General features: G+C 42.5%; 2 protein-coding genes across 2 annotated transcripts; both read right to left on the bottom strand.

Moving 5' to 3' along the window:
- Positions 1 to 173: 173 nt before the first annotated feature.
- On the bottom strand, positions 174 to 11999 carry mov10a (Mov10 RISC complex RNA helicase a). Its single transcript, XM_053445983.1, has 22 exons — positions 11693 to 11999; positions 11477 to 11573; positions 11203 to 11375; positions 9487 to 9728; positions 9148 to 9403; positions 8019 to 8150; positions 7755 to 7917; positions 7434 to 7585; positions 7170 to 7340; positions 6675 to 6822; positions 5921 to 6082; positions 4699 to 4802; positions 4473 to 4570; positions 3932 to 4033; positions 3331 to 3424; positions 3113 to 3230; positions 2381 to 2572; positions 1730 to 1801; positions 1482 to 1607; positions 873 to 961; positions 517 to 634; positions 174 to 378 (listed from the first exon to the last, which is right to left on the bottom strand). The coding sequence occupies exons 1-21, from the start codon at positions 11806 to 11808 to the stop codon at positions 553 to 555; spliced, it is 2889 nt and encodes a 962-aa protein (XP_053301958.1). The 5' UTR covers positions 11809 to 11999; the 3' UTR covers positions 174 to 378; positions 517 to 552.
- Positions 12000 to 12551: 552 nt separating this feature from the next.
- On the bottom strand, positions 12552 to 18631 carry capza1a (capping actin protein of muscle Z-line subunit alpha 1a). The gene is made up of 10 exons (XM_053443445.1): positions 18493 to 18631; positions 15775 to 15838; positions 15624 to 15675; positions 15237 to 15300; positions 14892 to 15098; positions 14735 to 14814; positions 14531 to 14609; positions 14369 to 14440; positions 14115 to 14177; positions 12552 to 13430 (listed from the first exon to the last, which is right to left on the bottom strand). The coding sequence occupies exons 1-10, from the start codon at positions 18526 to 18528 to the stop codon at positions 13290 to 13292; spliced, it is 858 nt and encodes a 285-aa protein (XP_053299420.1). The 5' UTR covers positions 18529 to 18631; the 3' UTR covers positions 12552 to 13289.
- Between the last annotated feature and the right edge of the window lie 275 nt (positions 18632 to 18906).

An 18906-nucleotide genomic window follows, 5' to 3' on the forward strand; every position in this document is an offset into this window, starting at 1 on the left:
ACTCGCCACGCCTGCTCGGCCCTTTGTGGAAGACGGAGACGTCCCGTTTGGTTTCGTCTAACCCTGAACAGGAATTGCTCGTGTGCAGCAATTATTTGTTCCAGTTGATCGAAACTTGCTGAACTTTTTATTTAAAGACACCGAAGAGACAAAGTCACGAGAGACAAAGAGGGAAAAGTCAAACAACAGATTTACTTTGGTATTAACATAAAAATATGCAAAACTGCTGGTAGGAAGGTTACTGAAGTACAGTAGTAATTGATGCTTATGTGGTTAAACCTTAAAAACTAATACAGTGTATTAGCAGTGTGTGATGTCACTGCAGATTGTCTGTTTTCCACTATGGGTCCACACGCTGCTGGAGGGGGGGGCTCTCATCTGTAACAGGACGTGAGACACAGGCAGAAAAGACACAAGTTGTATAAACCCGAGCACAAATTTCTTTCTCATACAAGTACAACATATTTCAACTGTATTTATGATCCAGGCAATCACAGAGATTACAGGTCAACTAACGTTCAGAATCCACTCAGAGGTTCAGAGTTTCCAGACTCAATATGGATCATCTTCGCTCTCTACATCCTTCTGGTCACATCCCCGGTAACCCTTCTCCTTCACACAGTAGCTGATGAACCTGCAAATAGAAAAAATCCAAATTAAGTAAAAATGTAGGTATAGGTCTTTAAGGTGCTCATATAAAGGAAATATGAAACTTGAAAGAGAAAATATCAAACGTTGCAGAACAGCAGCTTTAAAGACCTGAAAGGGGAAATTGTTTTGTCTGGTTTGGATTTCACAGTCACGGATAAACTTGTGAATACTCTTGTAGCGCTGTAACTTTCTCTCGTCCCCCGTGCCCTGCCCTGACTTACTTCTCCCAGGTGGGGTCCTTGGTGAGGATCTCAGGGTTCCCCACAACAATCAGCAGGGATCTGGCTCTCGTCACAGCCACATTGAACCTCTGCAAAATAAATACATCATTTAAAAAAAAAAAACAGAAGAAAAGAAAAGAGGAAAGGAGAAGAAAAAGCATAATATGTCTCCTTTAAACTAACTAACTAACTTTCTCTCCACACCTCTACTGTACACATTTGCAGTCTCACTTGTTTCCTGTAGGGGGCGATGATGCCGATACATCATATTTTTTTTTAAACAGAAGAAAAAAAAAGAGATTCATAATTTACGATGGTGTGTCGGGGCCATTTTGAAGAAAGAATTCTGAGATTTCAAGATGAAGTCATGATAATATGAAAATAAACTTGCCATTAAATGAGGGAAAAGTAATAATATGAGAATAAAGTTGTTATTTGATGAGAAAAAAGTTGTAACTTAATGATAAAAAGTAATAATACTATCAGAGTGAATGTGTAATTTAAAGAGACAGTTTTTCCCCCTTTAAGTGGCCCTCGTGCTCTGGGGTAATAACGACATTAATGGTGAACATATTCAAATTCTTCAGCACCCAGTAGGACGGTTCAGACCTTTGGATTAGACAGGAATCCGATGTAGAAGTCTTTGTCCATCTTGATGGAGTTGATGCTGCTGCGGACAGTCGATACCATGATGATCCTCCTCTCGTCTCCCTGGAACGCCTCCACAGACCCCACCTGACATCACGGCAGAGAGATATCTTATTTCAATCTGTTTTATATAATTGATTGAACTGCAAAATGTGATTTTATTCCAGATGAACAGTTGAGAGAATCGTATTTAAGGCAGCACGACGTACCTTGATCTCTTTGACTTCAGGCCACTGACGCAGAGCCACGGAGGCCTTCAGGGCTTTTTGGATTTTCTCAACCTGTTTGAAAAGTAACAATGTTGACCAATGACTAGTCAAAAGAAACTTAGCATTTTAATTTGTGCTTTAACTTGAAAAGGTTTATGTAGTCTAATGCTCACAAAACACATCACATCCTCAAACTGTCCATTGCTCCCGCTCCTCTTTTCAGCCTCTGTCTGAAACACTTGGCAGAGACTGTAACATCAAGAGTATTTTGAAGTGTTGAACACGTATTTAAACCCACATCATCTACCTACGAGATTACGAGCCACTACAAAGCCGAGAATGACATTCTCAGCTGCCATAGTTGTGGAGCTTGCGTATCACAACAGGGTGTTTATGTTCAAATAAACATTTTGTCCGGTCTGTACACAGCTCTGGTTTCGTTAGGGGGTAAATGTGAGACATGGTGAGGTCATATGTAAAGAGAGAGAAGCTCCCTTTACCACAGACTTTGTGCTTTTTAACTTTGCAGACCTTTTATATATTCACAAAAAGACCACTAGAGGATAGGAAAAGAAAAAGCATAATATGTCTCCTTTAAAACTGAATCTAACTTTCTCTCCACGACTCTACTGTACACATTTGCAGTCTCACTTGTTTCCTGTAGGGGGCGATGATGCCGATGTCTTTCGCAGAGAGTTTGGGGAGACCGTTCTTCTCTTGTGTTTCCATCAGCTTGGTGAGGTAGTCGACGATGACTTGGATCTCAGCCACGTTGAAGTAGGACGGACTGTTGGCCTCTCTCTCTCCTTTTCCGATCACCCCGTGAAAGATCACTGGGAAACCCTGTAGATGCACAGACAGAGTGAACCTAAATGATGTACTTTGAATAAACCTCTCAGGGCTTTTTCCCTCCATCCTAATAACAATTAAGATTTATTTTGTAATTATTATTTTGGCCTTTTTCCCCCAAAATTATGAGGCCTAATGTGTCCGGGTGAGTTCAGTCTTGTTCCCCGGGCCAGTCTGAAGGTGGGTGATGTCTTCAATTAACTTAGATCATGAGTGTTGATAACGAAATGATAATTAAAAGAGACATGCGTATTTCATGAGATAAACGCCCTGTCAATAATTATGCAATTTTTGCACAACTAAAATATTCCTCCGTGTTTGGGCTTCTTGTCCAAACGCAATCAATGTTTTAAGTCACTAAAACTGATATTATTTTAAAACTCTGACAAAAAAATTGACTTTGACCATTTAAATTTAGGGTTCACATAAATAAATTGTACTTCATCATCAACATGTAGAGATATTTTTAGAATTCCTGATAAAGTTATTGAGATGTTTTTATGCAATTAAAACTTTATTGATCTCGGGCCACACCTCTTTCGGGAGGTGTTTCCAGTTGCAGTACGTCTCGCGGTCCAACCGGTCGGCAAACTCCTGCACCTCGTTGTCATAGAAGAGCTCATTGGGGATTTTCACAATGGCAGCGTGAGACCTGAGTGAAGAGTAAACAAGGAAAGCAGGAGAGTTTTAAGCATCAAACTTCCTTCATTTCTAACAGGGCAGCTTTAACAAGAGGAAAACGGAGAGTTCACCTGTAGTTTCTCAGCAGCTTGGTGACGTAGCGGGCGTCTTTACTCGTCTTGTACAGGTCGTTATATTTCATCAGCCTCTCGAGCAGAGAAACTCCTGCGGATCATTGAATTATAAAACCATAAAGACAAAAAGAGGAAATGAAACCAAAGCAGCTGTGGTTGAAGATCTTCACATTATGTCAGAAGCCGTTTTCAGACACGAACATGAACAGGGAAATGTCCAGAGGGCTGTGGTGACTGGTGGCGTCTGATCTCAAACACGCAGGAGGCAGGAAACGACTAGCGCAGAGGAAATCACATGTTTTTGTTTCCTGCACAACAACAGCCCTGTGTGGTTGAAAGATCTTGAATTTGAAATCTTCATCTACGTGCATGGCTCCTCTTTTTCACCCTGACATGTTCGTGTTGCTTTTGTGTTTGCTTGCAGTTTTGCATCCTTCTGCATTCTAACTTTGGACATTCTCGGGACACATGTCATTGTGAGAAGAATGTCGGGCATTTGTGTTCCCACACGCAGCCCCTCTGGAGCCTTTCAGGAGAAGACCTGGAGTTCGGAGCAACACAGTGCGATGAAATGCATCCAGACAAAGTAACGTCTCACCGAGGCCATGATGCAATGCAAGAGGAGACTGGACGATGGGTCCCAGCTGCATGGGGTCTCCTGCCAGCACCAACAGACCCCCCGTCTTTGGGTTGAGCAGACCTGTGACACAGCATGAACATGTCGACCAATGAGATTCAAGCGCTTTTCATGAAGAAATTCGTCATTTTCTATTATATTAAGACCGTATTTGAGACAATGGATAATCTCCCCTCGTTCTCTCTTTTGGTTATGTGATCACACGTTACTGACATCTCCACATCTAGCTTTAAAACGATATTAGAACCATTTCTCTGTGACTTGTATTAGGAGAGATACTGCATGAGCAGTCAAAGTCACCATCCCCCCAAAAAGTGAATATTTCCTTAGCCCATATCGCCCTTTACTGCGAGTTGAAACACATCAAGTTGAAGCTCTATGGGTTTCTACATCTCATTAAATGAAAAATGTCATTAAGATCTTTACCAGTGCGGCGGCGAAGTGTGATGATGAATGACCACCTGAATGTAGCCTACTGGTAATTCTGATATTCTGAGTTTACCTGCAACAGCGATGACACATTCTGGCTCCACTGCCTGGCTGCCTTCATCCACAAACACATGAGTGAAATGACCGACTGGGATTCCTCTAGACACGAGTCTGAACAAAAAAGAAATACGCACAACAGACATTTTCACATTAGTAAAGATGAAAGTGTAACATAAATCTTGATGTAAAGAAACCTACTTAAATTATATTAATGATAATTATAAGACACAAGCTCTTACCTGCCAGCTGTGAACAGAGTTGTGACTACGATTTTAGAATTCATCAGAGTTTCTTTACCCGGAAACGAGAATTCTTCCAGTTTCTTATCCCAGTTACAATTATCCTGGAAGAGTCAGAAGAAGAAAGAAAAATTATGAAATGTTTCGGTCCATCTGTTCTTCCTCTAATTAAAGCATTTGAATGATAATGTATAACTCAGACTTTTATCACAGCTGTGTAGAATTTACACGTTTGCTCCACACATACAGATTTCTGTTCTTCAAGAAACCAACCAATCAAATCACTCCTGTCAACCTGATATGTGATGACAACATGTGTTTGTTCTTGCCTGAGTGACTGACGTGTACATTTCTTTGATTTTTATTCTCAAAGTTATCTACGTGTATTTAATAAGGGGCTTCCTGCAGAAAGGATCAACACAGGGAGACCACAAGGAAGTGAAGATGAAGAACAGTCAAAATCACACATCTTCTATAGCAGGATTTAGGGCTGTCCCTCTGAGCCAATCCAGACAGGCTCCATGGTGGGGGAAGGAGAGGAATCTAAACAATAGCGGCTGATTCACATGTGTTTCCTTAGGTGATAAGAAGACATACACTACTTCCTTTGATGGGTAATTAAGTCACGAATGGTCTCATTGTATTTCAACACTAACAGTGCCGACCATAAAACAGCTCAAGTCATAAAACATTTGGTGTATGTAAATACGAGTCATAAAAGTCTCTTGTCAAGGCTTCAAACGCTTACTATCTAAATACAAAATAGTTTGTCAACCGTGCTTAGTTAATTGTTCTACTACAACGTCAAATGTCCTGTAAATAAAGATGGGCGACGTCTCTCCACTTCCTCCCACCATCCAGATATTAAGAAAAATATCCGTCACCGGGACCAATGTCAGTCTCAGCTGTGACATTCTACTCTGGTTGCATCAAGTTACTTATTAAAACCAAACATTTCAAAAACATGAGCACTTTAGCAAACATCAGTGAGATAAGAACGACCTAAAAGGACTGAAAGCCTCTTTGAGTCCCACATGCTAATATGGACAAGGCAGGAATCATGGCCTCTGCAGCAGCCAGCCACAAGTCGGCGCTCGAGGCACTTTGGCTTCACTTTTGGTGAGAGGTCATATTGTCCATCTTTATAAACAGTCTATAACAGCTACAGATTAACAGATTTGTTAATAAGATACAGTTATTCATGAAATATGTATATGCTCACCAGCAGGTGCTCGGGGACACTCCCTGGGTCTAGGTAGTTGGCGTACATGCGGTAAACCGGTTGACCATCCATGGGCACCATCAGTCTCTCCCACAGTAAGTCACATGCACTGTTTGAATGTGCACAGGCCAGGATGTGGGCTGACGGATTGGCCATGCTAACCTGACAGTGCAAGCAAAGTCAAATTCATTAGTCAAAGTTATTGACATAGGACATAAGTCTGGATTTTTGAAAGGTGTTTGGCTCTGAAGGCGAATCTTCCTCTCCAGGCTGTGGTTTGATGGGATATGACAGATGGTGACTCCCTGCCGAATGGCAACAAACGCAAACATCAAACAACTCTTGACAGATTTCAGACTGTGATAATGATGTTGATAAAATGTGATTGTCACGGGAAAATATAAAATAAATCATCCAATCAAAACATCAAGCAAAGCACAGACAAAACACAGTAATCTCACATGTGAGAAAACCAGTGTCTGTCTGATCAGGCAAATAATCTCATGTTCAATATTAGGAGCCCTTTAACTGAGTTTTGGACTTCTCTTCTGATTATTTTCTATCTTTTAACCATTTGGTAAAGGTAAAAAATATATAAAATATATAAAAAGAAGAAAAATATTTTAGCATAAAAAACAGATATCTGGCTTTTTTCAACTTTTTAAGACACCAGGAAATGACATTTAAGACTTTCTAATAAGCCCTTTATGCATGCAAATTTCATTTATTTTTAAAAGCTACATATACTTGATACCTGGTACATAGCTTCAACCACAGTGCTTGTCTTTCCAGTTCCAGGAGGCCCAAACACCAGATAAGGAGCTGGTTTAGACGATCCTGCTACAATGTGCTGGACTGCAGCACGTTGCTCTGGGTTATTTTCCAGATTCCTGTCAAACATGCTGTAGATAGCAGACAGGGACAGAGGACATTCTTTACACCATGCACACTGGCGGGATATTTAAAATAAAAAAATGTAAGACAGTGGTCAAGTTGATCTGCTGAGCAATGTTTAACACTCTTTAAATGTTCAAATGAAATTGAGTTACAAACTCCCTGTTACTGAAGTAAGTTCAAGTATCTCTGGGTCTTGCAAACGTGTGCGGCACCAGCAGTATTGTGGGCGTTGTGTACCGGATCGTTGCGCTGAAGATCAAAGAGCTTTCAATTTACCAGTAGATCTACATTCTGACCCTTGTGTTATTTAGTTTTGTATGTGTGTGTTCTTTCTTGTGTATCGACACCAGACCTGAGTGTCCGCAGGGAGGGATTAGTCGCTGCTGCACCAGATGGGAACAGCACGTCTTCCAGGTTATATTTAGCTGCCAAGTCCACCGCCCGATGCTGCAGCTTCAAAAGGTACCGGTTTTGAGTAAACTCCACATCAAACTCCATGTTGTCTTTAAATACGTCCAACAGCCTGAGAGAAGGAAGCACAGTGAAAGGAACATGTGAGGTCAGGTCCTTTTTTCCTTGGATTCAAAAAGACGAGTATCTCGAATCCAACGCCTACTTCTGAGGGAAGCTCAGCTTCACACTATCCAGCTCGACTTTGTGAACTTTTCCGAGGTAAACAGGGAGTGGCTTTGATGTGTCCCCAGATTTGGACACCTTCAGGCAGTCTCCACTTATTACAGATGGCCGATTCTCAGCAACACCAGGAACCTGTTGGAGAAACAAAATCAAAAACTGTGACACTGTCCGAACATATGGAGTTCATGTCTCCAAAAAAAAAAAAGTGAGAGAAAAAGTCAAATCTGTCGGAGTCATCTGTACTAGACTCAGTTTCTTATAACAACAGTAGGGCAACGTGTTTTAACTGAGCTGCTCTTACTTTGAGCGTGAGCAGCTTTCTGTTGCTTGGGTCCCGAGTCATGGTTTGATTGTGGAGGTCGTACTTCCCGATTTCCACCTCCACCTGAATCTCTTCCAGGTGCAGCAGATGGTTGAACCGGTGATAGTAGTTCTTCATCTTCAGGGGACCCCTGAGGTGTCTCCTGGGGGGCACGGCACAAACAAAGGCACCGGGTTTTAAAAAGAAAGACAATCAACCCGGCACAGGCATGGCTGGGTTTAATCAGCTGGTTAATTCTCTCACTTCACTGTTTCCAGTTTGGATCTGTCGGCTGGAGAAAGGTTCTCGGAGTCCTTCAGGTTTTGTTTAGCCAGTCTCTTTAGGTATTGAGGGTACTTGAAGTCTCCTAATTTAACTGGTGTCTCCACAAAGGTCCTGAAGAGAAGAACAAAACATGCAACATGGCATCATGATTGTAACCAGCATCACCAGAACACACTTACAGTTCCCTTGTTGATCAATTTCAATTACAAGTGAAGAAAATTGCTTCAGCCAACTCCAAATCAAATCTTTTTTAGGTGAAGTGGGTAACAGAGGATTTCCTGCTGCGACTGATTGAACTTCTACACGTTATTTTTTCATCAACAGGTCATAAAAGTCAATATAAATTTATTTAAAATGTGAGATTAAGGAGGTTTTGTTTTCACCTCTGTCAGCAGGATTAATGCAAAAACCTTCTGAACAGATGTCCATGTAACTTGTGTTTTCAGACGCGCAGGGAACTCTGCAGTTCCTCCGGATATTCTACAGAGGAAGTGCATGCATGAACACAGATGTCTGAGTGACACAGTGACAGGAGTGGATGTGTGAACACAGCCGGGGGGGTCCCCCTCTGTGTTCACTGTGAGCGAGTGTGGGGGGCTTTGATGTTGCTTTTAACGTGCGACAGACGCAAAGATAAAAAGAAAACAAATACATCCTGGTGAAAAAGTGATGACACACACATAGAAGAAAGCAAAATAAAAGACGACAAGAGAGTTTGTGGTGATAAGAGCCGACACGGTTGTGCAGAGAACCTCCTGCTGTGTTCTGCATGAGTGAAAAGCAAACGCAGGGAAAACCCAGAGGTAAATGATCTAGATTTGACCCGCATGTCATGTCTGAAAGCGGCTTCAGTGGAAGATAAAAAATGAGTCCAGGGTTGCTTTCTTCTCTCCCTTACACATTGCATTTGCCATTTTTTCACCAATTTCCCAGGGAATCATTAACGGATCTTCAGTAAAAGAATCGGGCCTATTAAGAGGACTGATAACAATGAGTGTGTGCGATGGGGTGCAGCTCGATTGAATTAAAGGGGACTGTTGGGCCTCGGTGGAGGTAAGTGCTCTGCTGAGTGCCATTCAACTTTACAATCAGATTTTAACTAACTTACCTCTCAGGACGCTCCAACCGCACTAAAATGGTTGCGACCTGCTTGTGTGCCATCCTCCGATGTGGTCTGCAGTAAGGAGCCACGGGCCCCAGCTCCAAAGCCAGAGGGATCCTGGTAGAAGCGACCATCTCCCTCACGATGGAGAAGGGCTCAGGCGCCGATTTGGTATCAACTGGCAAGAACTCAAAGTAAATCAGGGCAGGGAAATATCCATGATATTTCAGCTTGTACCGAGCCACAACTTCATAACTTTCTCCTGGAAAGATAAAGAGGAGCTGTAAGTATTAATAACTTCTTCAGTGCATATGCTTTTCAATCAAAACACAGATGTTGTCCCACCAGGATTGAGGCAGAAGGGAGAGGCTCGGCTGACTCTCTTCTCGTCCTCCAGAGTGAAGCAGCAGATCCTGAGCAGGGCAGTGTAGTAGGTGAGGTTGATGGCGTACTGGCCCTTATTTTCAATGTGGAACTTGATAAGGAACGTCTTTCTGAGGGATTCCACGATGTGCTGAACCTTGCCCTCGGTTGACACCGGGTTTGAGGTGATCTCGATGCCCTTCTTGTCGGCCATCAGCATTTTCCTGAAAGAGAGAAAGCCTGTACTGTTGGACTGGCATAGAAATAAACTCTGTGCATCCTGGTGGTTGATATTGGGAGAGGTTCTGAGACCTTACGCCCTGTGCGCTCTCTTAGATGTACAATACTAACAATGACAACATCTATCCTTCCAGGAGACGGACGTTGTATGACCTTAAAAACACAAATGTCCCCTAACTCGGCTTCCAAGAATCTACTGTGGTGGAAATTTGACCTGGCGAGGCTTCGGAAATAATACAGATCTGTCAGTACTTGTCTTTTCGAGGGAACATTCGCTGGCATGCTCTTCTATGCAGATCTAGTGAAGAGGTGAGGTGAGGTGTGTGTGTGTGTGTGTGTGTATGAGGAGGTGAAGTGTGTGTGTGTCTAAGGAGGTGAAGTGTGTGTGTGTGAATAGAGTGCGAGCTACAATCCCAGGAGATAAGAAACCGGCCGAGGGCCTTTTCAAGGTCTTTGTGGGGGAGACGAGCTCAGTGAGTTTCAGATTTAGGGCTCTGACTTCGGAGACTGAAACCTTGTGAATCTGCTGTGAGGCGGGTTACACAGCAGAAACTGTATATATGAGCAGAGATAATATATATTATAGTATATAGTATAACTTTCCTGTCTGATTCAGGCTGTGTTACCCGAATCTGAGTTTTGTAAATACAGGGGTTCTGCAGGTTATCTGACATCTGAGTCCCAGATACACTTCCCCATTATTGAAGATAAGGAGCAGAGGCCGAGGGGAGAATAACTCACCGCCTGTACTGGAAATATTTACTGTCTGCTATACCTTGTATGTAATGTTTTGTCTGCTCCATGAACTGTATTTCACATTTTGTGCATGAACCTCCCTTGACCTTGTAAGAAACAAAATATTTGCGACCAAAAGCCCTGGCGCTGATCTAGTGCTGATTGAGAAGTGTCTGAGCTGGTGGAGGGAAAGTTTTCTCCTTTTCTGACGATAGTGGTTTAGGGTTAGGGTTAGTAACCAAAGAAGGGAACTCCTCTTGGTCACATTGTGGTGTTGAGAACTCAGTCCCATTCAGCAGAATATAGACTCTGACAGATTCTCCATTATATTCGGAGATAAACTCTTGTGTTATTTTTCGTTATATTTTCTGTTGTATTTCCTGCTTTGAAAAATTCACAAAAAACAGTTCGATGTGAGAATTCTTATTTAATTTCTCTCACCAAGAACTTCCACAGTTACATTGAGCTCCAATAGCCACCGAATTAAACTTCTCAATCAACAAATAACTAATTTAGTCTGTCACTGAAAATGTTGAACGGTTATAACAGTCTCCTAAAGCTTCTAGATATTCAGTTCAGTATCGAGAGGAAAGCATCAGAGCTTCACATGTGAGAAACAGGAAGCAACAAATGACTGACTTTTTAAAATACATTTCTATTAATAACAAGTAATAAAAACTAATAAAGACATAATAATGAACAAATTAAAGAATGCGTCCTCACCTGTTAACTTGTAACTCCTTCAGGACCCTTGAGGCCAGGTTCGTGGGGGTCCGCGCGGGGGACACAGCGGTGGAGGGGCCACGGGAGGATGCAGCCGGTTCCTCGGGGCCCCAGGTGGGGTTCTGCCGCCGAGGGGCCCGAGGCCTTCGCCGCTGGTCGCAGTGATCTCTGGGCTACAGAAGCGAAAGTAAAAAAATAACACAATGCTTGGTGTTTCTTTGTTTTCCTCATTGCAGCGACACAAGTCCGGAGTGAACACCAGAAACAATCCTACCTGAGGTCCATCCATCACGTAGACGATGCTCTGCTCTATGACGATTTTGTTGGACCTCTCCAGAGCATTGAGGACATTGGAGAAGCTGGGGTGATATCTGTGGACACAACCGAGGATGTGACACACAAACCAGTCTCACATCACAGCCCCACCCACCCACACACAGACCCACACACAGACCCCAACACAAACACACACTGCTGTCCTGCTGCCTACCTTCCTCTAAACTCATTGTAGAAGTCTCGCAGCCTCTGGACGCTGACTCCTTCCTCAGAAGTTCTCAGAAGATAATCGATGATCCTCCATCCCGAGCTGTGGAGCTCGGAGGACATGCTGACTGCAGGTCGCTGGAGGAGCAGCGGAATGAGACGAGGGGGGGTTCTCCAGCTCGTAGGATAGAGTAACTGATACGAACTTCCTCAAAGTCGAAAGCGAAACGTTGATTCGACACCGCCTTGCCACCGAGGTTAAGAAGACGTTGTTGTTTGCATCGGGTGGAGCAGACAGCGCCTTTCTCTGCGCACAGCTGTGGCGACACCGAAAATAAGATAAACATAATCCAATAACTTCACTCTAATACTGGGGGGGGGGGTCTCACCAGTATCACGTCACACAGCAAGGGGTCTCCTTCTGGTTATACTACAATATTTAGCTTTAAAGAATGCATAATAAACTGAACTAGATGTTCAACAATAACACCTCAATAACAGAACAAATCCTCATCAGTGTTTTAAATTAGAATAATGAGTGTAGAACGATGAAGTTGTAAACAGTCATATTCAAAAGTTTGAACTTTGTGAGAAACCTAACACGTACAGAACCTTAAATAAAAGTTGGTGTTTCACCCCACCATACGTTTTTGTATTCTGATCAATTATATTATATCCGTTAGTTTATATACTTTATTCTTCAGTGTGTAGGATTCTGTGTCGCAGATGAATAAGTGCCAGGTGTCTCTTGGAAGTGGCAAGTACCGGATGTGGTAACTTAATTCAAAAAACTGAAAATCAAATATCGTGACCACGCCCTCTAAAACGATTATGTACAACACAAACGATCGTTTCTTGGAATCACATTTGTTGCAACATTTTTATTTCAAGAATAATAAATGCTCTTACAGTTTGTATAAAAAAATATAGCAAAAGCTAAAAGGTAAACAACAGGCAGGAGGGCACCAACTCGTTCTCAGTCTGGAGGAGGAGGAGTATTCATGAAAAGTAAAGTGTCTCCCCATGACAGAGAGAAATAAGTGAACTTAAACAGGAAAAACAAAATATGGCCATTGAAAAGAAAAAGAAAAAGACATCTACGGTTTAGACGTGGAACCAGAGGAAAACATAAATGCTTTCAAGTCTCTCTCCGGTCAGATAACATATCTAAATTGCATACAGCATTTGCCCTCTGTTAATAAAATAAGAACTATAGAAGTATTGGAAGCTCTTAAAGAATATCTGTTGTGTTTTATAGAAAGTAAACTAGTTGCTACATGAAACTGAAGATGGCTTTCGGAGGACGTGCGTCCATCGGAAGCACAGAGGGATGATGAACTGTGTGTGTGTGTGTGAGAGTTTGAATGAGGGGAATCGACCCAATACTTCCACAGTGACACTAAAAGGCATTATTTGTTGAAAAATAATAATGTACAATATGTTTACAAGTGAATCACAGTTACATCACTCAGTTTCATATTGAACGAAAGGCGTTTCCTCTTGGTGCTTGACAGAAGCTGCACTGTCTATTTTTAGTGGAACGCGTCCCACTCGTTGCTCAAGCATCAGCCTTTCATAACCACGGCCGGCGCCGCCTCCGTCCTCTAAGCGTTCTGCATCTCCTTGCCGATCTTGTAGGTGAGGATCTTGTTCCAGTCGAGCTTGGTGCGGGTGATCGGGAGCTGTCTGCGTAAGGCCTTGAAGGTGGTGTCGGACATGGTCTGATAGTTCTCACTGATGGCTGTCTGCCAATCAAAGAAGAAAAACACGTCAACAAGCATCCTGATTTCATCTGTCAGTTCCAGATAACTGCTGCTGAGCACGAGCAGTGAATGGGCCTTTTCTGTCAGGGCTCCCACACTATTTTTGTATTTGTGCTCTAATGCTGCGTGATCTTCAAATTGCCTTTAATGGTTTCCTGATGTTTTCCTTCAAACTTTCATTTTTAACTTGTAGAGCACCTGGTAACAGTGTTTTGAGAGGTTCTGTATAAATAAAGTTGACATTTATTATGATGAGTGGAAATAAACAAGAAAAACATGAGTGAGCTGTAGGTGTGGGGCAAGCGAGTCCAATTTTATTTTGAACAAACTCTAATTTTGGAAGCGTATGTTGTCACTTTAAATGTCTTAAACATGCCCTGAAGTATTCTGGTGTAGAGATAATATCTGCAACAGTTGTTAAGCTTTCACGTCTTCAGGTTTGCTAATTCCGAATCCACAATATTATAATGTAAGAGTGAAGCTCAGTCATGTTAACCTTTGACTTCTAAAATGTAATCCTGAGATGTTGTGTTCGTGAGAATGGGACGGATGAGCAACCTGAAAAAATGAAGCCTCTTGTCATGGCTGTCACCGACATGGAGGCATGAAATGTATTCATGCACATTTATACTGAGGGAACTCCTCTGATCCTTAACGCACACATACCTGATAATCATTCTCTGCATCCTCAATAATTTTCACCAACTCCTTGGCGGTCTGGCTCTCACTCTGCCAAAACAAACACCAATGGGTTAATTTAATGATTGAAACAGTCGTGAACAATATGAAATGCTCATATTGAGTCCATATTATATCATTTTCTAATTGCTTCTGCATTACCATCACAAACTAACTCTAAATATGCATTTATAACAGTAATTCACAAAAATTAAATAGATGTGCAAGATCAAAATACTCACAGTCACAGTCAGTGACTCCTGTACATCTTTATGGCTGACCAGCTGCACATTGCCGTCCTCATAATAATGTACCTGGAATGAACAGAAGAAATACACACAACAGTGACACAAAGGTAACATTGCAGCAAAGCTCGCACAAATCTCCGAAATCACTCAACATACCTGTATTTTCAAAACTCCAACCACCTGTGCGGTAGATTGTGAGACACTGAACTTCCATTCAGACCGGCAGCGACCATTCCTGAGGGCAGACAATGTAGATGAGTACGTTTGACAAATTACACACAACACAATAACACATCAATGACATCACCGTCAGACTGAATCCGATTAAGAAGTTTGCAATGTGATCATTATCAACCTTACCAGAAGTTTTTAGGCTCAAACTGATGACCCTCGATGCACGCGATGATGGTTTGCTGGCCGTCGATCGTTTTCCCGTAAACCTGCGGCAGATAAAACACGATGAGAGGGCGTCGCTGTGTATCGGCAGCTCCAGTGCAGATTGGCTGAGCGGTCCTACCGTGCACACTCCACTGGAGTAGTGCTCCTTCACGTAGGCGCTCAAGGCGGAATCACAGGCGTCCCTCCATGACCTCAGGGCTGCCTCCCCCTCATGGCGCTGGGGGTCGCTGGCCTCTTTGCTCAGGTGGTGAAACTTGAAGGAGATCTTATTGTGAGGGTCAAAATAGCGGCCGTTACCCAGGTCTCCATGCTCTGTTATCAGGACCTGAGGGGGAAACAGACAGAGAAACCTGGTGTTACTATTGCAAGCAAGAGTTGTTTAAGTGATGTAGACAGACGATGAAACTTCACTCAGTTCAATAAGGACAACAAATGATCTAAATACTTTGAGAGAACAACTTGCCTGATCGTCATATCCCTCAATTTTGGCCCGAGTGAACTGATCCATGTTGAACTGAGCAAAGGCGCTAAACAAGGGGGGGACATAACAAGTTAGATTCATAGAAATAAGTCAATATTTATATTTTACTTTATTGATCCACAGTTGCTCCAAACAAGCATGGAACTATATATAGATTGATTTATATATCTAGAGAATTGTAATAAATATAAACAGGAAGTATGTGGAAAAAATAAGAAATACGCAAGAAATTTGCAGTATCATACAAAATATACAGAAAGAAACTGTTTAAGAATATGTCAAATATAAATAATACATAAAAACAAAGCATTATATTAATAATATCATTTTAATTATTAATAATACAGTTGAAACACAGCTAAAACTCACTGAGCCGCGCCCTCTCTGAGAAGATTATCATTGTCCAGCAGAACTCGAACATCTGAAAGTAAAAGAATTAACATGAGATAAGCATTTACGTTTTCTTTTACATAGTGAATACAGCAAGGTCCTAAATATGTCGATCACAAGTCAGGCTCACCGTTGAAGACTTCATTGAATTCTCCTGGGGGAGCGTGCAACACAAAACTAGCTGCAATACGAACCTAGAGAGAAAATCATTTTCTTTAAAACTTTAAACATGATGAAGTATCAGGTATCATTATATCACAGCATTCTGCTTAACTCTGCGGCCTGTTGTTTTTGGAAAGTCTATTTATTATCTTACACACATAGTGAGAGATAAAGTGTAAAACAAAACTGCAGATAACCACTAGAGTGAGGCAGAGAGCAGTTTGCTAACTTTAATAGCTGAGGGCTTCATGAATCTTTTGGCCACTCCTTATATGGCAGGAAGGGAACGTTCCCCTAGGGCTTTTCTTAGCAGGCAGTATGCAAGTGTAAGCATGTGCTGTCAAAGCCACAGAGAGAGGAGGCTGTGGAAGGTGCTGTGCTGACACCCAGTGAGGACTGGCAGGATAGAGGCCAGGCTTAGTTAAAGGGATAGTTCACTGAAATATGGAAATTCAGTCACTACCTACTCACCACTATGCCGATGGAGCGGTGGGTGAAGTGTATGAGTCAACAAAACACTTTTTGAGATTCAGGGATAAACAGTGTTGCAGCAAAATCAAATACAATTGAGGTCACTTCAATAACATAAAATGCTTAAGTGCATTTAGGCTTAAAACACGGTGTAAATGACACCATTTCTAGACGAATTTGAATTTTGGGGCCCATAGACACTTGGATGACACCACAGGAGCAGTTTAAAGGTATTTTCTGCTGTTTTTGTTTACATTTGAAAATGTAGTCGCCATTTCCTTCATTTGTATTGTATATGGCTGCCACACTGTTTACCCCTGAGACCCCAGAAGTGGTTTTTAGACTCAAACACGTCACCCAGCCCTCAATTGGATCAGTTTCCCTTTAAGAAGAAGCAAAGTTTACATCAGGCAGAACAATTTGTTCTTCTTTTTACGTGAGATTCCCAGTGACCCACAGTGCTGCCACCTCCACACTGTGATGGGCCATCATCACAGGGATGCCATCTGTCGGGCAGACAGGGACATCGAGCCTCCGGGCTGCAGCTGGAACTGACCTACAAACAGGGCCATCCAGCTGAAGGGGCAGAGGGGGCTTTACAATGACTAACCTAGATTAACTATGATCCTGAATCGCCCATTCAGAGCTCAGGAAGCACTTCCAGGCTCAGGCTCCGATTCTCCACCGTGCAAATCTACAGTATGAGATTATATCTGATAAAGACACTATTAAAAGGAGATATCAAATTGAAGTTAAATTGCAATTACAGCCGGATAATAAAACAATTTCAGTGATTATTGCAATATAAATATAAAAAAAGTTCAACAAATAGCACAATGAGGAGGTATAACAAATGATTGATCAGATTTATAAAGTGCTTTGTGTTTGTCGTTCCCTGCTCAGTTGCATTTAGCGATTTAGCATCGATGTTGGTCATACAAGTGGCCTCCCTGTATAAATTGTGGCCCCTTCATGGCCAATGATTTAGAAACATCCGACATCTGCCACTGACAAACATTTTAATCTTGATACTTCTGTTTGCCGTACGCCTCAGCCCTGATTTCAATCATTTCCTCGTTTGCAGCCTCACTGCAGTGAGGCAGGGAGCTGGAAGCCCCTTGGCCAGTCCAGCAGCTTTAGGAATGCACAGCGTTACTTTACAACAAGTAGCAGCACGATGCAGACGGCGGCGCTGCAGGAAGACGGATCTGCACTTATATGTACCAATACTGAGAAGGTGCGAACTAAAAAGGTTCCGGGCCAGATACTGGACAGAGAGCAGAGGGCCTTCTCCATGAGACCCAACAAGAACCAGTACACCAGTACACCAAATCTTTCTTGTCACAAACCAGTAGACAACCCTCAACTTCTGATTATCTCACCCACACCCCAACCAATACCTGCACCTTCCACACCTATATTTACATTGTAGACACACAATACAACATGTACATTCCACTCACTCTGTGTGTGTATACATTATGTACAATACTCTCTCTGCGTCTCCCTTTACGTACAAATATATATTGTTTATATTTTGATCTTATATATTGACATCTTGTTTATGTTGTGGGCCTCGTACCTTGCTGCTGTAACACAGGAATGTCTCAATAAAGCATCTGTCTCTCTATGTGTGTTTATTATTTACATTGTTTATATTTTGATCTTGCATTTCGAATAGTTTTTAGATATCTTTACATCTTACTTCTGTGCCTGACACCTTGCTGATGTAGCACACATCTACACATCTATCTATCTATCTATCTATCTATCTATCTATCCATCTCTAAACAAGCTGCATCTGTAAACAGCAGCTGACGTATCACTGTTATATACGCTGTGTTATATGTATGATGTATAGTTCGTGGACAGTGGGTGTGGACGCGCTGCCGATGCTCTGTCACGATCCTTCGCTGTAAATGCAGGAAGTAGCTCGACTTGCTTCGGGCTAGCATTAGCTCCCCGTTCCCTCAAGTTAGAATAAAGTCCGAACCGTGCTAAAGCAGCAGCATGTGAGACTATCAAAACAACCAGGGCCAGTTTGACACGGGTTACCTCTCTGGCTCCAGCTATTTGTGAGCTCGGAAACAATGTCAGGCGATGTCAATAAGTCAAACACAGGCTGAGCCGAGCGGAGCGGGTTCCGCACACAGCGGCCATTTCCAGGACACAGACATTCAAGCAGCAGAACAAGCACAGTGTGAATAAATGATACCTTCTCTTCGTCGCTGGGCTCCTCGAAGTCTGCCATCTTGGCTCAGTGGTAACAAAGCGACTGCGGCTGGCGAGTGAGCGACTGACTCCTCCCGCACCAGAGGCTCCGAGTCCCGGGGAGAGAGGGTGGGCAGGCCCCGTGCAGCAGGGCCGGCAACACACATTCCGCGGGGCCGGGGGGCCCGAGTGAAAAAAGGGGCACCTAATGTCAAGCTCTATTTATTTGGAATGTAGGACAATTTGGTGAATAGCTCTTGTACGTTTGAAGGTATTCTGCTGAATTAAGTTAGCAGCTTCCAGTAGATTTAAGCAGGTATTAGTGGCCACCAGCGAATGTTAGGGACATAACTTCAGTTGTGCACCTCAGGGTCATCAAGTGTTTTGGACTTTTAATCAGTAATAAAGAGATAGTTCT

The sequence above is a fragment of the Pleuronectes platessa genome, chromosome 2, assembly GCF_947347685.1.
Source record: "Pleuronectes platessa chromosome 2, fPlePla1.1, whole genome shotgun sequence".
Classification (NCBI taxonomy): domain Eukaryota; kingdom Metazoa; phylum Chordata; class Actinopteri; order Pleuronectiformes; family Pleuronectidae; genus Pleuronectes; species Pleuronectes platessa.

What these genes read in the sequence shown, in the direction of transcription:
- mov10a (XM_053445983.1), bottom strand. Translation starts at nt 11,808, where the DNA reads ATGTCCTCCGAGCTCCACAGCTCGGGATGGAGGATCATCGATTATCTT. An exon ending in AAGCTGAGCTTCCCTCAGAA is followed by an intron (nt 7,341 to 7,433) that starts GTAGGCGTTGGA and finishes TCCTTCTCTCAG; the next exon opens with GCTGTTGGACGTATTTAAAG. An exon ending in AAGGACCCCACCTGGGAGAA is followed by an intron (nt 635 to 872) that starts GTAAGTCAGGGC and finishes TTCTATTTGCAG; the next exon opens with GTTCATCAGCTACTGTGTGA.
- capza1a (XM_053443445.1), bottom strand. Translation starts at nt 18,528, where the DNA reads ATGGCAGACTTCGAGGAGCCCAGCGACGAAGAGAAG. An exon ending in ATTCAATGAAGTCTTCAACG is followed by an intron (nt 15,676 to 15,774) that starts GTGAGCCTGACT and finishes TTTTACTTTCAG; the next exon opens with ATGTTCGAGTTCTGCTGGAC. An exon ending in AGGAGTCACTGACTGTGACT is followed by an intron (nt 14,178 to 14,368) that starts GTGAGTATTTTG and finishes TTGTTTTGGCAG; the next exon opens with AGTGAGAGCCAGACCGCCAA.